This window comes from Seriola aureovittata, chromosome 17 (genome assembly GCF_021018895.1).
Source record: "Seriola aureovittata isolate HTS-2021-v1 ecotype China chromosome 17, ASM2101889v1, whole genome shotgun sequence".
NCBI lineage: Eukaryota > Metazoa > Chordata > Actinopteri > Carangiformes > Carangidae > Seriola > Seriola aureovittata.
Genome location: NC_079380.1, coordinates 13,200,093 through 13,214,887, shown reverse-complemented (window position 1 = coordinate 13,214,887; position 14,795 = coordinate 13,200,093). Strand labels below are relative to the sequence as shown.

The 14,795-nt window shown below is 40.1% G+C and overlaps 2 protein-coding genes across 2 annotated transcripts; one reads left to right on the top strand and one right to left on the bottom strand.

Annotated features, from left to right (window-relative positions):
• The first annotated feature begins 9,894 nt into the window (after positions 1-9,894).
• LOC130185302 (dexamethasone-induced Ras-related protein 1-like) lies at positions 9,895-11,329 on the top strand. The gene is made up of 2 exons (XM_056401686.1): positions 9,895-10,268; positions 10,388-11,329. Exons 1-2 carry the CDS (start codon positions 9,998-10,000, stop codon positions 10,909-10,911), a joined length of 795 nt encoding a protein of 264 aa, XP_056257661.1. The 5' UTR covers positions 9,895-9,997; the 3' UTR covers positions 10,912-11,329.
• A 506-nt stretch (positions 11,330-11,835) lies between these two features.
• med9 (mediator complex subunit 9) lies at positions 11,836-12,665 on the bottom strand. Its single transcript, XM_056401776.1, has 2 exons — positions 12,561-12,665; positions 11,836-12,350 (listed from the first exon to the last, which is right to left on the bottom strand). The coding sequence occupies exons 1-2, from the start codon at positions 12,638-12,640 to the stop codon at positions 12,131-12,133; spliced, it is 300 nt and encodes a 99-aa protein (XP_056257751.1). The 5' UTR covers positions 12,641-12,665; the 3' UTR covers positions 11,836-12,130.
• Between the last annotated feature and the right edge of the window lie 2,130 nt (positions 12,666-14,795).

Below are 14,795 nucleotides of genomic sequence, written 5' to 3'. Positions count from 1 at the left end.
AAGTTTGTAAACTCACGGAATCTTGACATATTGACAGCAGTCAACTACCACCATGATCACTATCTTAAATTAAACATAAGAAAAAGAAGATAGTTCCATAATGTTATCCATTAGTGTAATTTTTTCCTTTCAGAGGATTGATCGGTATTTTCTATTACCTTAAATTGTATTATTTCTTAACTTGTAACTTGTTTTCACTATTATTATAATATAATATAATATAATATAATATAATATATAAGTAAATATAAACAGAGCACAGACATTATTAAAAAAAAAAGCAGGCCTAGTGGATATCAGGTCAACTCACAAATCTGAAAAAAGAAAAAGACAGAACCAATAAAGTCTAAAAGCGTAGCTCTTTTACGCTGTAAATATTACAGTTCATGTTATGTGTTAGATGCTGAAACTTTCTGTTTGGAAGTCAAATCTTCTCTCTCTACTGTCATTCACAGGTGAGAACATAAGTGAAAGGTGATAAGTGGTTAAGGTGGCAAAGTGGATGAGCTGAGTTTGAGTCACAAACAGCGGGTTCTATCTTTAGGCCGTCTGTGGGGTGCTTCCATTAACACTGTAATTGTAATTTCAACTTCTTTGTAAGATATCCAACCTCCCACCTTCTCACCAAGATATCAGACTTTTAATTGTATTAGTAAATTGAATTCCTCTGCATTTCAACTACCTGAGACACCCAACCTCTCACTTTCCCATCAATATTCAAACCCTTTTGTATTTTAAATTGTGTGGGCTAGACCTCTTAACTTCACACTTCAAGGGGGTCGGTGCCAATACCTGCGAGAGACAAAAGGTAAGACGCCGACCCCACAACAGACAAAGGATGTGAAACACACAACAGGGGTGGGCCTTTCCCTCAGGTATAAATGTTCAAGTTTCCCCATGCTCGGGGTCTTTCTTCATTTTGAACCGCTCGCACGTTGATTGACCTTTTCTTTGCAAAGAAAATAAAACATTGTCGGCCGACGGAAGTCTCTATTTCATTCTTCACCAAGAGCAGAAAATTTCCACGACAATTTGGTGTCAGAAGTGGGATCCCTCGAGTGATCGTCTGGGACGGAACGCGGACAGTGACAGGCCATCCTGGAAGAAAAAAGCTTTCCAGCCTCTAACCTCAAAATCTTCTTCTGAGAAGGGAGGACTGACCGCAAACGCCCCGGATCATTACCGCTGGGATTCCACGAACATAATTCAGCGAAATTCATCTGGTGAGCATTGAAATATTGATATTCTAACTCTTCTTCCTTTTAAATTTGGGATTTTAATTTGACATAATATTTCCATTTTTCATTTTCTCCACAATTGGTACTGAATCCGTGAGGAATTCAGGGATCAAAGTTTAGATACTTTGGGTGCTTTTTTTATTGCTTTATAGCGTAGATTAAGTGGTTCGCTTTTCATCACTTGTGCGGTTTAACAGAGTGGTCCTTACAGAGACGTCTGTATTGAAATTTTCGTGCACGAGCTCCGCAGCTGGAATGGGGAGTAAGGGCTCTGTTGAGGCGGGGCCTCCAGAGGGTCCAATTGTGGATATCATGAGAAGGAAATATGGGGATAAAACTTTAAAATATTTAAATGTCTGGACAGCTGAGTTTGGATTCCCAATAGGGGGATCTCTAAGTTTAAAAACGATATTACTATTAGAGAAAAAACTAAAGAATATAGAACTAGGAATGAGAAGGAAAAAGAAATTATCTGCAAAGAAATTTGAAATTATGGAAGGTCAAAAAGAATGTTTACAGATTTGGAAAATGGAAGCAGACGCAAGAAATAGGAGAATGCAGAAACAACTACCTTTTCCACACGAACTAACCGAAACTAATGAAAAGCAAGATTTACACACACAAAGAACACCACACTCGCAGATTTCTTCTTCTTTGTTTCCACAGTTGACGGCTTCGAAGCTGGATCCAGACCTCGACGGCAACCCACCCTCCTGTCCTTCAGCTCCACCACCATACAACGCAATCGACAAGAGAAAGGAAACAGACCCATTCAGCATGACACACCAAACAAGTTCACTCCCAACTCATCCTGATGTGCCGGCTCGATCAAAAAAAAAAAAAAAAAAAACTCTTCAAACAACCCTTCTTCTCCAAATGCACACAGACTACGTCATCTCAATCAAGATACAGCTTTCAACATGCCCATGGTTGAAGTGTCCGGACCAGAAGGTCCAACATTGGTTTTCTTCTGGACTTCTGCTGACATCACAGAACCTCACATGGCAGCAATAACCATGTACAACACAGTCCGAGACTGCAGACAACCACATCGTGAACGCAGACAAAGAATACACAACCGGGACAAGAACTGGGAAAACAGATTTCCAAGAAAATTTCCCAGTGATGTATGTTACCACTGTTGCCAATCTGGACACTATAAACGTGACTGCCCCAGATTAACATCACCACTTCCAGAGAACACATCAGATTGACGGTGGTCGGGGGTTGTCGTAGAGGTATGAACTCCTGCTGACAAGCTCAACCAACCTGTGAAGCAGGAAGAAGGTACTGCACCACACTCACACATACATACTGAGCAGCTTAATACACAATCTATTTCAGACACAATCATTTTAACATATGTTCAATACACATCTGATCATTTCAAAAGGTTTCCCAACCATACATTGACCATTACTGAACAAAATGTTGCATTTTTAGTTGATTCAGGAGCTACACATTCTGTGATTAGAGCCCTAGAACTCACTACAAAACCAAAACTGAGTGGCAATCATGTGTATTCTGTTGGTTCTTCAGGTCAAACAATCAGAGAGAACATTACTGTCCCACTTAAATGTGAGGACGGACCACATACACATTTCAAACATGCATTTTTACTCTCTGAAGTCTGTCCCATTAATCTCATGGGCAGAGATTTAATGTGCAAATTAGGCCTTTGCCTAATCTCAACCCCAGAAGGTGTCAAAGTTCCCAGACTGTCTGATTTGCAACCAAATCTTTCACACTCCTTTGTTCACCACAACTCACATTTTCTCTATGCATATCAATGGAAATTACATCAATTAACAGTCTCTTCTGAACTTGTCACCGAAGCTAAAAAGACAGTTTTGACAACTGCAACTGATTTCATGACACCAGAGGACCTGCATTGCACCTCTCATGTTTCCCCAGAACCTGATGAGCCGTATGAGGAAAGCTGACTGAGGGAGAGATTTGAAAAGCTTAAACTAACACACATATATTGGACACAACACAGATGTGCTATATCTATCTCTCTCACATCAGCACAATCACACATGTATACCATAACTGATTCAGTCCCACACATCACACTTGCAAAACACACATCAGATAACTGGGAAAATTTGGGCCCATTTATAAAAACATGTCAGCGCGCAGCCGATTGGCAAAAAACATATGATCGATCTATTTTTTTTTTTCACCAACACTGCAGTGCTTTTGTAGAAAATTAACATCTGTTGTGCACACTACAAAAACAATCCAGCTGGTACCTGAAAGCACTTATAACTCTTTGTCTTTTTTGTCCGAAGAACAAGCAGCAGCTATTACAGCTCTACAGGAAGTCCCTAAGACACTGTGGGCTGGTGGTAAGTATGATGTTGGCCTCATCAAAGACTGTGAACCTATTGTCATAACTCCAAAATATGACTTTAGACCTTGCAAGGCTCAATATCCACTAAAACAAGAAGCCATCAATGGCATAACGCCAGTCTTTGAGTCTCTTAAAGCAGCGGGAATCCTTACACCATCTTGTCTCAAGTTCCCTCAAACGCGAAATTCTTTTCAGTGGTGGATCTTTCTAATGCTTTCTTCAGTGTTCCAGTCCATCCAGAAAGTCAATTTTGGTTTGCTTTCAATTTCAATGGACGAGGCTACACATTCACTCGCTTGTGCCAAGGATATTGTGAAAGTCCCACCATCTACAATGAAGCTCTCAAACAAAGTCTTGAATCTCTTCTTCTCTCTCCAGGAAATGCCTTGCTACAATATGTTGACGACCTAATGATCTGCAGTCCAACCAAGGAGCAATGCGAAACCAACACAGTCAAACTCTTAAAACATCTGGCTAATGGTGGTCACAAAGCCAGCTTGTCAAAACTGCAATTTGTCCAGGAACAAGTTGTCTTCTTAGGTCATGTAATTACTTCCGAAGGAAAAACTCTTTCACCGAAAAGAGTAGATGCAATTCAGAATCTTCCAAAACCCATCACAAAAAAACAAATGATGTCATTTCTTGGAATGTGCTCTTATTGTAGACAGTTCATTTTAAACTATGCCATTCTTGAGGCTCCACTCGCCTCCCTCATTCATGGCAAGGGTCTACAATCGCAAAATAAGATCACAGACCCCTGAAGCAGAACAATCTTTCACTAACCTAAAGCTTGCCTTACAGACCACTCCAACTTTGGGACTACCTGACCCTACCAGACCATTCACTCAAACAGCAGATAAAAAAATGGATGTATGACTTCTGTTTTGTTACAGGAACACGGAAATAAACTACGTCCCGTAGCTTATTTTTCTTCAAAACTGGATCCTGTGGCTGCAGGCCTCCCAAGATGTCTCAGAGCTGTTGCTGCTGCGGAAAAGGCAGTTATGGCATCCAGAGACATTGTGGGTTATTCTGATGTAACTCTCCTGGTCCCACATGCTGTGTCCATGATTTTACTTGAACAAAAAACCTCTCACCTCTCCACAGCACGATGGCTAAGATACAACACCGTGCTTCTAGAAATGTCTAATATCTATATGCTTCACGTGACCCACAACCTGGTCGCAACAAAGTAGGATTTGCTGTTGTCACTAACCATGAAACTCTTGTCTCAGATTCACTCCCCTCCCACTACTCTGCACAAGCGGCAGAACTGATAGCATTAACAGAGGCATGCAAACTTGCAAGCAACAAAACTGTAACTATTTACACTGACTCAAGGTATGCATTTGGGGTTGTACACGATTTTGGCACTCTGTGGAAACACAGACAATTCTTAAAATCTGACGGAAAACCCATTCTCCATCATGATAAGGTTGCCGCTCTTCTAGATGCCATTTTGCTCCCAACCTCAATTGCTGTATGTAAATGTCTTGCTCATACTAATCACTCAGACTCTGTCCCCTTAAGGAACGCAAGAGCCGACGCTGCTGCAAAAAGAGCAGCCCTCCAACCCATTATCCTTGATCCTTTGTTTGTTTCAACTCCAGTCTCCATACCCAGCTTCCTTGAAGCAATACAATCCTTCGCCACACAACAGGAAAAGACATTGTGGAAACGCTGCGGTGCCACACACAGAGAAGCAGTGTGGCAAGGACCGGATAACAAACCATGTCTACCTAAACATTTCTTTCCACACTTTGCAAAGTTGACACATGGATTGGACCATGTGTCAAAAGGGGGGATGCTGGATGCCATAACCCAAAACTGGTTTACCAAAGGTTTTTCAGCTCATGCGCAGAAGTCTTGTCAATCATGTATGGTTTGTGCAACACATAATACAGGTAAAATCAAAACAACACAGAGCTAAAATAGTGCAACAAACTAGGACTAAGTAAAAGAATGCAGAACTAAAATAGTGCAACAAACTAGGACTAACTAAAATAACGCAGAGTTAAAATAGTGCAACAAACTAGGACTAACTAAAATAACGCAGAGTTAAAGTAGTGCACCAAAAATAGAACTCACTAAAACAATGCAAATTATTTAAACAAAGAATGAATAAAAAAGAATTGAAGAAATAAAATATGATGAAGAATTGTGTATTAGGATAAGTCTTCCGGAAGCACCAAAAACAAACCTAAATCAAAGATCAAGCTTCAACTTGTGTTGAGGTTTGTTATTTTGAGGTTTATTGAGATCGATCATTTCATGTGTGTCTTTGTCTGTGGAATCTGTCATATATGTTGTCTTTTGCCTTTCAAGGTTTAACATGGAGAAAGAGGCATTCTGAGCAGAAAGACAAAGCCTCCACTGATCCATATGTTAATAGTTTTGTTTTAAGTGTCTCTCTAAACAGGCGGAGCAAAGAAAATGGCAGAGGAGTCCTATGGAACTTCACACCTTGGACAAAGCCACCCTCCTGGAATAAAGGCTTTGGAACTTCCTTCCATTGTGGTGAGAAATGGCTGATTTGCAGCTACCAAATTTAAAAGGTAAATCGAACCCACCCTGTCTCTGCCACCTCCATGAAAGATTCAGTTTAAGATGGAAACATTGAACTGGTGTCAGTTAAAGGTATTATTTTTTTTTTTTTTTACAACTTGTAGACTACAAAACACAGTGCAATACGAATTGAACAGAGACAATCACAGAAACTAAACATCAGCGAAGCACAGACAGTTATATAGACACTATAACAAGGACCTAAACAGAGCAAATAAGTGACGTAGGGAGTGAGATCAGTAGTCACAGGTATGTCCTTAGATCTAGAGTTTGTATATCTGTCTGAGATTTGCAATAGAGCTTGTTTCTATAATGTGATATTGGATCTTGTTTAATAGATTGGTACTGTGACTTGTGTTAATTAAGTCTTCCTTCCAAACTCTAGTACCTACACTGATGACTTAGAGGCAATGGAGTGCCACAGACAGGGTATGTGATTCGTGCTGATTAGTGATAATTATTGAAAGTGACACCCTGCCATCCTCAAGCTCCGCCCAAGTAGCTGAGTTATTCGTACTGACGAAGGCTTGTCACCTAGCCTAAGATATGTAATACAAATTACATAGACTGCAGACGATTTCGAATGTTTACATGTTTACAGATTTGTACACTGTGGGCAAAAGGTGTTTGGCCGACCATGCGGCCAAAGCTCCTGTCAAAGTTTTAAACTTCTATTCTCCCACACCCGCTAACAACCTTGTTTCCCTAATAACGTGGTTCTTTTTGCAAGAAGACTGCTGATGTAAAGGATCATAGGTTTTGGCTTTCTCATGGATGTAAATATGTAAATCTGTGGATCCACAATGACGGCCGCATTGTGGCTCCCACACCTTTTCCCTATGACTAACCTACATGTCTTGTGACTTGTCAATGGGTCAACAATTGTTGAAAGACTACAATGCGTCAAGATCTACACCATCTCCAAGAGAATTTTACTGTGTTCTAACAACTGTTGCTGAGTATATCCACAGACAAGTGAAAGCTGTCCAGTCTCCTCCCAGCGACGAACCTTGCCACAACATCAACCTGAGGACTGGGTCTGCATCAGAGAGTTCCAGAGGGAGACCGCCCTGAAACCCCGCTGGTCCAAGCCACAGCACATCCTGCTCACCACCAACACCGCTGTGAAGTGTGAGGGCCGTCCCACCTGGATTCAACATGCACCAGACACCGACAAGAACCCTCCTCATCCCATGGACCTTCTCCCTCATCACTGTCGAGATCACACAAGGACCCCTCCTACTGAAGGACAACGTCGCCAACGGAACCACAGAAACGGATATACATCTCCAGCCACCTGGAACACGCCCAAGTCAACCATCAAATCACTCATATCAAAAAGCACTTCTAAAATGATGTAGTCCACCACAACTCACCTTGCCCCCTCCAAACAAAGAGGACAGTTGAGATTTTATTCAAAATTGATTGATTATTGACTAGTTAGGCTTAGATCATACTTTTGTTTTGTTTTTCTTTCTTTTCTTTCTTATACTTTCATTTGATTTTGCACAATTGACTTTTCTTTTGCTTGTTCATTTGATTTTACTTTGTTTGATGATGATTTTTTTTTATTTTGATTATCAATTGACTTTAATTTTTTTTTTTTTTTTTCCTTCACTACATTTTATCCCAACTTTGTTTTTTCTTTCATTTTACATCACTCGATCGAATTTTTGTTTTATTTTATAACATTCTATGTAATAATGATTACCTCACCTCTTGTTTTGTTTTATTTTATTTTATTTCCTTATCATAACTTCATTTCATTTATTTGATTTTGTAAATATTCTTCTTATTATTATTATTTTTCTCTTCAGTTGTGATTAATTAATAATCAAAAGGGAGAATTGTAATTGTAATTTCAACTTCTTTGTAAGATATCCAACCTCCCACCTTCTCACCAAGATATCAGACTTTTAATTGTATTAGTAAATTGAATTCCTCTGCATTTCAACTACCTGAGACACCCAACCTCTCACTTTCCCATCAATATTCAAACCCTTTTGTATTTTAAATTGTGTGGGCTAGACCTCTTAACTTCACACTTCAAGGGGGTCGGTGCCAATACCTGCGAGAGACAAAAGGTAAGACGCCGACCCCACAACAGACAAAGGATGTGAAACACACAACAGGGGTGGGCCTTTCCCTCAGGTATAAATGTTCAAGTTTCCCCATGCTCGGGGTCTTTCTTCATTTTGAACCGCTCGCACGTTGATTGACCTTTTCTTTGCAAAGAAAATAAAACATTGTCGGCCGACGGAAGTCTCTATTTCATTCTTCACCAAGAGCAGAAAATTTCCACGACAACACATATGAGAGAGTCGATACAAATTGGATTGGATGGCTTCCAGGATCCAGTTACACAGTTACAACTGTTCCTCAGTTGCAGTTTTTCCCCCCCATTGTGACGTTTGTACATTGTTGCTTACATTGATGATGATCTGACATTTTGGCCAACCTTTTATTTTTAGAAGGCAAATGGAGTGAGGAGAAGTGAAGGTAAAGTGGATAAATCCATTAAATATCTTCTTAAACCCTCAGAGCATATTTTTTCCTCTTTATTCATCTGAACGGGGTAATGTTTTCCTTCATGTGACTGTTTCTAACAATGGTTTTATGCTTCTCTTTTGGCAATTGCTCTTGGAAACAGATTTTAATACCAATGAAACTTTTTCCTTAAAGAAAGGAAAATGTTATTACATTACATTCTATGAGACTTTCAGCTCTCCTGCTGATAAGGATAATGGTCAGAATAACAATATAGATGTATCAAATCTAATCAAGCTTTATGTGTAAAGTGCCTTCCATACAGGTTAGGGCATTTCAAAGGGCTGATAATAAAACTAATGTAGAGACTAATGCACATATGATAAACAGCAATGATAAAAATCAAAATAAATAAAGAGGTGAAATAGATTCAAATCAGCAATAAGTGAACAAATACAATAGATAAGAGCAACATGAATCTAATATATGCACTGAGAGTGCTACAGTGTGATAAATGAACGTAACATAAGCTATAATAACATTTCTCTCAGTTAGGAATATAAAGCATCTCAATATACTGACACATTAGTGCAGTTTGGAAAACATACTGGCGCTGTGAGGTTTCTGGGAGGAAAACACGCTTACCCCCTCCAACATGCCTGATGTGCTTGTGTGTGCAGCTGCGCCCCCTTCCGTTCTCCTCACATATTCCAGCTGCTTTCTCCTGGAGGAAAAAGTCTGTTTACTTATTACTGATGACTGGGGAAGCTTGTGTTCGTGAGCAATTTGACTGTTGCCTGAGCTGGTTGTAGATCTGCTTCTACAGCGGCAAAAAAAAGACCCTTAAGAGGTTAATGTGAGATGCATGCATGGTTTTGTCTAATGTCATTAAAACTCTTTGCTGTAGTATAATGGACACACTACAAGCAAATGTGTGCATACTGATATCATCTCTCACCAGTTTGATTTGAGATTTTAACATTTTAAATGATATTATCTCAATTTTATAGGCTGTTATTCTGTAAATATGATGCTGAATATGAGCAAACAATGAAGCACAATATTTGAAAACAAGCCTGTATCTTTCCCCTTTTCTGTTCATGAGGGGTGGGCAAGGCTGACGCACACAAACAGCCATAGTAACATTATGATTTCGGGTCTGATCCCCAAGCTGGGGATTGACGCATGACGCATTGGGGAGGCGCGGCAAACTGCCCCTATAAATTGCCAGCCTGCTCTCCTCCAGCTCCATAGAGAGGTAGCGAGGTCAGACCCCTCACATCCCTGAGAGGATTTAAAAACCATCTCTTGCCCACAGCACCGTCCACAGCTGCGTGCAACCGCTGCAAGCATGATTAAGAAAATGTCACCAGCTGAGAATGATTTCGACATACCGGCCAAGAACTGCCACAGGATGGTGATCCTGGGCTCCACGAAAGTTGGGAAGACAGCCATCATCTCTCGGTTTCTGAACGAGAGGTTTGATGATCAGTACACGCCGACTATTGAGGACTTTCATAGGAAATTCTACAGCATCAGGGGAGACGTTTATCAGCTGGACATTTTGGACACATCTGGAAATCACCCCTTCCCCGCAATGAGGAGGCTTTCAATTCTTACTGGTGAGTTGAGCCTTCAAAGCCACTTCAATCCTGCGCCACGCTGCTCTCTACGGAGTTCATAGTTTGCTACTAAAATGTTATTGCTTTGCATTAAATGTTTCTTCTCTTGTGTCTTACAGGTGATGTGTTTATTCTGGTCTTCAGTCTGGACAACAGAGACTCCTTCCAGGAGGTGCAGCGCCTGAAGCGCCAGATTTATGAGACCAAGTCCTGCCTACGAAACAAAACCAAGGAGAACGTGGACGTCCCGCTGGTCATCTGCGGCAACAAGTGTGACAGGGACTTCTACCGTGAGGTGCAGGAGGACGAGATCGAGCAGTTAGTTGGCGGAGAAGAGCACTGCGCCTACTTTGAAATCTCAGCAAAGAAAAACACCAACGTAGACCAGATGTTTCAGACTCTCTTTACTTTGGCCAAATTGCCCAACGAAATGAGTCCCGACCAGCATTGCAAAGTTTCCCTGCAGTACTGCGAGGTTCTCCACAGAAAGTCCTTCAGAAACAAGAAGTGCAAAGATGGGAACGCATATGGGATTGTGGCGCCGTTTGCACGGAGGCCCAGCGTGCACAGTGACTTGATGTACATAAAGGAGAAAGCTGTGGGAGGCAGCCAGGCCAAAGAGAAAGGCTGCGTCATATGCTGACAGCTCTTTTTTTTTTCTTTTTTTTTTTTGCCAGCGTGCAAGAGACTTTCTGAGAGACTTTCCAGAGTTGAAAGAGAGGCCAGCCGTCCTGCATACAGGACCCACACGCCCATCAACAGTAGATTACAGCGCTCGAGAAGACAGCGACACATTGTGATTCAAACTGGGCTGAGACTCAACGGACAATGATGTAGTGATACAGTAGATGGTCTGAAAATGCTGTAAAATCTGCCTCTACATTAGCTTAACAAGAGCAGCACTTGAGAAAAAATGTTTACATTTTGCTATTTTTTTTTCCAGACTTGATGGAACTTGAATGTTTGTTGCATTACGAACAAATTTTATTCTAAATGTGTATTTATTATGTCTGTCAACTTTTGCATAAAAGAGAAAATAAAAACACTTGTTACTTTCATAATCTGCCTTCCTCTTCTTTCCTTTTAAGCAAAACAATGAAGTTACATGAAACCCTCCACAGGCTAAAATCTACACTTTTCTGCAGATTTCATTAAGCAGTTTCCCTCTACTAGAATATGGCCTCCTTTTTTATAAATGCATCACATTCTGCCTCATCCCATCATTACATACATAAGCAACTATTATAACTGGAACATAATGAGCTGAGTCCACTAGAGACCCTGAACATACTCACACTGATTCAAGCACTTCACTCAGATTTAATTGTTCATAATTTCTGCCTCCCTGCTCCCAGCTGTTAAATGTGGATACATTTACTCTAGTAATGAATCATTGGATTCTTAATAAACCTATGCTGCTCTTTAGGTCTAAATCAACAAAGAATGAATTATGGCTGTGAATACTGATAGCTTAATTGTGTCAAAGACATGCTTAATTAAAAGTGAAGGCCATAAGCTTAAATGAATGTGTATGACAGCTTAGTCAAAAATACTTTAAACCGAAGAGTTCTTAATCAACTCATTTTATTACAAAGTAGGAGTGTTACAAGACAAGAGCATGACACTGAAAAATTACATTGAATACAAATACCACATTGCATTTCCGCAATGCAAAAAGAATAAGGACAGAAAGGGGGCATTGTCTGACGTTCAAAAACATCGTTCACTGCAATGAACTGAGAGAAATTCAGTCCTTGGTCATTTAAACATCCACCTCGTCTTCTGCACTCTCACCTTTATCTGTTCCATGGGTGAGGATGTAGCTAAACAAAGTCCTTCCTGTGGTAATCCAGTTTTCAGTCTCACGATGCTTTCGGCACGTCAAACATGCACAGACTTTTGTATTTCTGCAGCAGCTGGTTCTTGGTGCGGACCTGCTCCCGCAGCGTGGCCAGCTGCTGCTGCTGCTCCACCGGACTGCTGTCTATCCCGGGCATGTTGGAGATCTGCTCCCGAGCCTCCTGGATCTTAGCCTTCAGTTTAGCCAGTTCTTGGTGGACATCTTGGCTGTCCTTGTCCATGCTTGTAAATAAAGACAACGGTGATTTAAAGAGAACATGTCATATTTGTATATTGTTGCTTCAAGTGGTTCTCAATGTAATAGCTAACGTTAGCTTTAGCTAACATAACAAGTTCACCAAATCCACCAAAGCGACTGAACGAAGACACGAAAACAAGATGCCACAGAGCAGCGAAGAAACATGTAATATTAACACACGTCAGTCATCTCACCATTTGATAATATCATGAACCAAAGGCAGCAAAGAGCAATCCTCGCTCTCTTTCTCTAGGTTCGGCTGAGCCACCGCCATCACGATCCTGCTTTGCGGCGCAGATAGTTTACGTCATACATCACAAGATGACGACACTACACAGGAAACGTCCATGCGCAAATAAATTGATAGTTAAATTGTTTTATGACTTGAGGACTACATAAAAAGGTGATTACATATTATATTTGTGATACATAATAATTGTTGACTTCAAATGGCACTACTTCAAATATCAATTTGCTCGATCAGTTGCATGACCATATGCTGTAGCCTATATAAAAGTGTATAACAAACATTTGACAAAGGGAATGACCCCAAGTTTTTATAAACATTCATAAATATTTAGAAAATTAAGCAAATTAACCCGCTAAATATTATGTATATTAAAAATCTAGGATATTTTGTGTGCTGAGTTATTAAAAGTAATGAGGAGACTGAAGTGCTGGGTTCTTTATTTTATCTTATTTTTCTATTTTATCTGTGCCCAAAATAACAGGATTTAACTATTATTTCACTTCTTTTACAAAAAACAACAACAACAACAACAACAACAAAAAACCCCAATGATAGGTGGTAGAATGTCAGTATTGCCTAAAGTTTCAATGTCTACTATCCTTGCTTCACTTTGGCAAATTATAGGATTCATAACTCATTTAATCACAAAAATGAATTCAGTTTTTTAAATCAATTAATAATTTTTTCAGGGTACCCCAGTTGAAGAGGTTTTAGATATCCTGCCATTTATGTGAGACTGATCCCTCAATGGATTCTCTTTTGAATTAAACTCCTGATAACCTATATTTCCCTAGAATTAGGCCACAGGCAATCTACTGATACACAGAACAAACAAATGTGACCTGCGAGGCATTGGGAAAAATGCATCCCACTACTTAGCAACCTTAAGCATCTATACCTCAGTTCAGCTTCCTATGTCTACTCATGTGAGACAACAAGTGCATGCATGCAGAGCAACACTTGGATGCTGTGTAAATATTAGTGGGCATGATGACACAAATATTGTCTAATGGACCGCAATGAGTTACACTAAATGTCTAGTCTATAGATCAGTGAAGAGCTGTAATCAGGTCATGCATTTTTATCCGGGTATCCCTCCTCCTTCTCTGCACACATGGCTACTTCATGTTGAAATTAGATTAATGATACACGATAAAAGCTATGGCTAAGCATCACCACAGCTTCCTGTATACTGTATTTCTGAGCAACAGCCTATTCCCTCTAGTAACATGCACAAATGCATTAGCCTATCTTTCTTTGGGCATCAACATAATGCCAATAAGAAAAGCAAATATAAACCTTTCTTGGTCCATCTTTTCATTGACCCATTATCCTGTGATATCAGGCCTTATCCACAGGTCTTCATTTTCTTAGTGCCAGTCATAACCACATGTAGTTAATTAATCTGTATTAATGGTGATGGTTATTGAAATGCCATATCTCTTGAACTAAACCTCATTGACCTATATTTCACAGCCATATGATGTCATCAAATGATTGATTCAGCAGTTAATCCCCTCTGCTTCCCACACACACACGTTATCCACACCTGGTAAATACTGTAGGGACAATTTCTCATCAGACACCGCAGCAGAGACACCACAGCCGTGACACAGCCAGCGAGGACCTAATTAAGAATGACTTTTAATGAGAATCAAGTGCACATTTAGATGTGAGGCTTGGTGAACATTTTCTTTAGTTACACCTTCAGCTGAGTGGTAGTGAGATTGATCTTACCAGGCACTTAATAATCATTCAGTGCTCACGTTGAACTTTACAGCGTTAGTATATGTGACCCAGATCTGAGTTTGTGAGGCATTATGCAGCCAAGTGTTTTACCATTTGAGTTGTGAGGAAAGCTCTGACACCTCACATTTATGAGTTCTGAAAAGTGGGTCATTTCATGACCTAACAATCTCATCCCACACAAACAGCTGAACATATTTGACTGGAATAACATGCACATTGTTACTGTAATTGAACAGATATTAGAACATAACAGCTGTGTCACAGAGTAAAATGACGCATGTGGCAGTAGTCAAGGTGGTAAAATGTCCTGTTCAGGTAAGATAAGTATCAGATTAGTATGTGCACATGAGAGTTTGTTTCATTCTACATTTTTCATTGTGCCTTTTGTTTCCGCCTGATGCATTGAGAGTTGCTCTGACCCATTTCCACC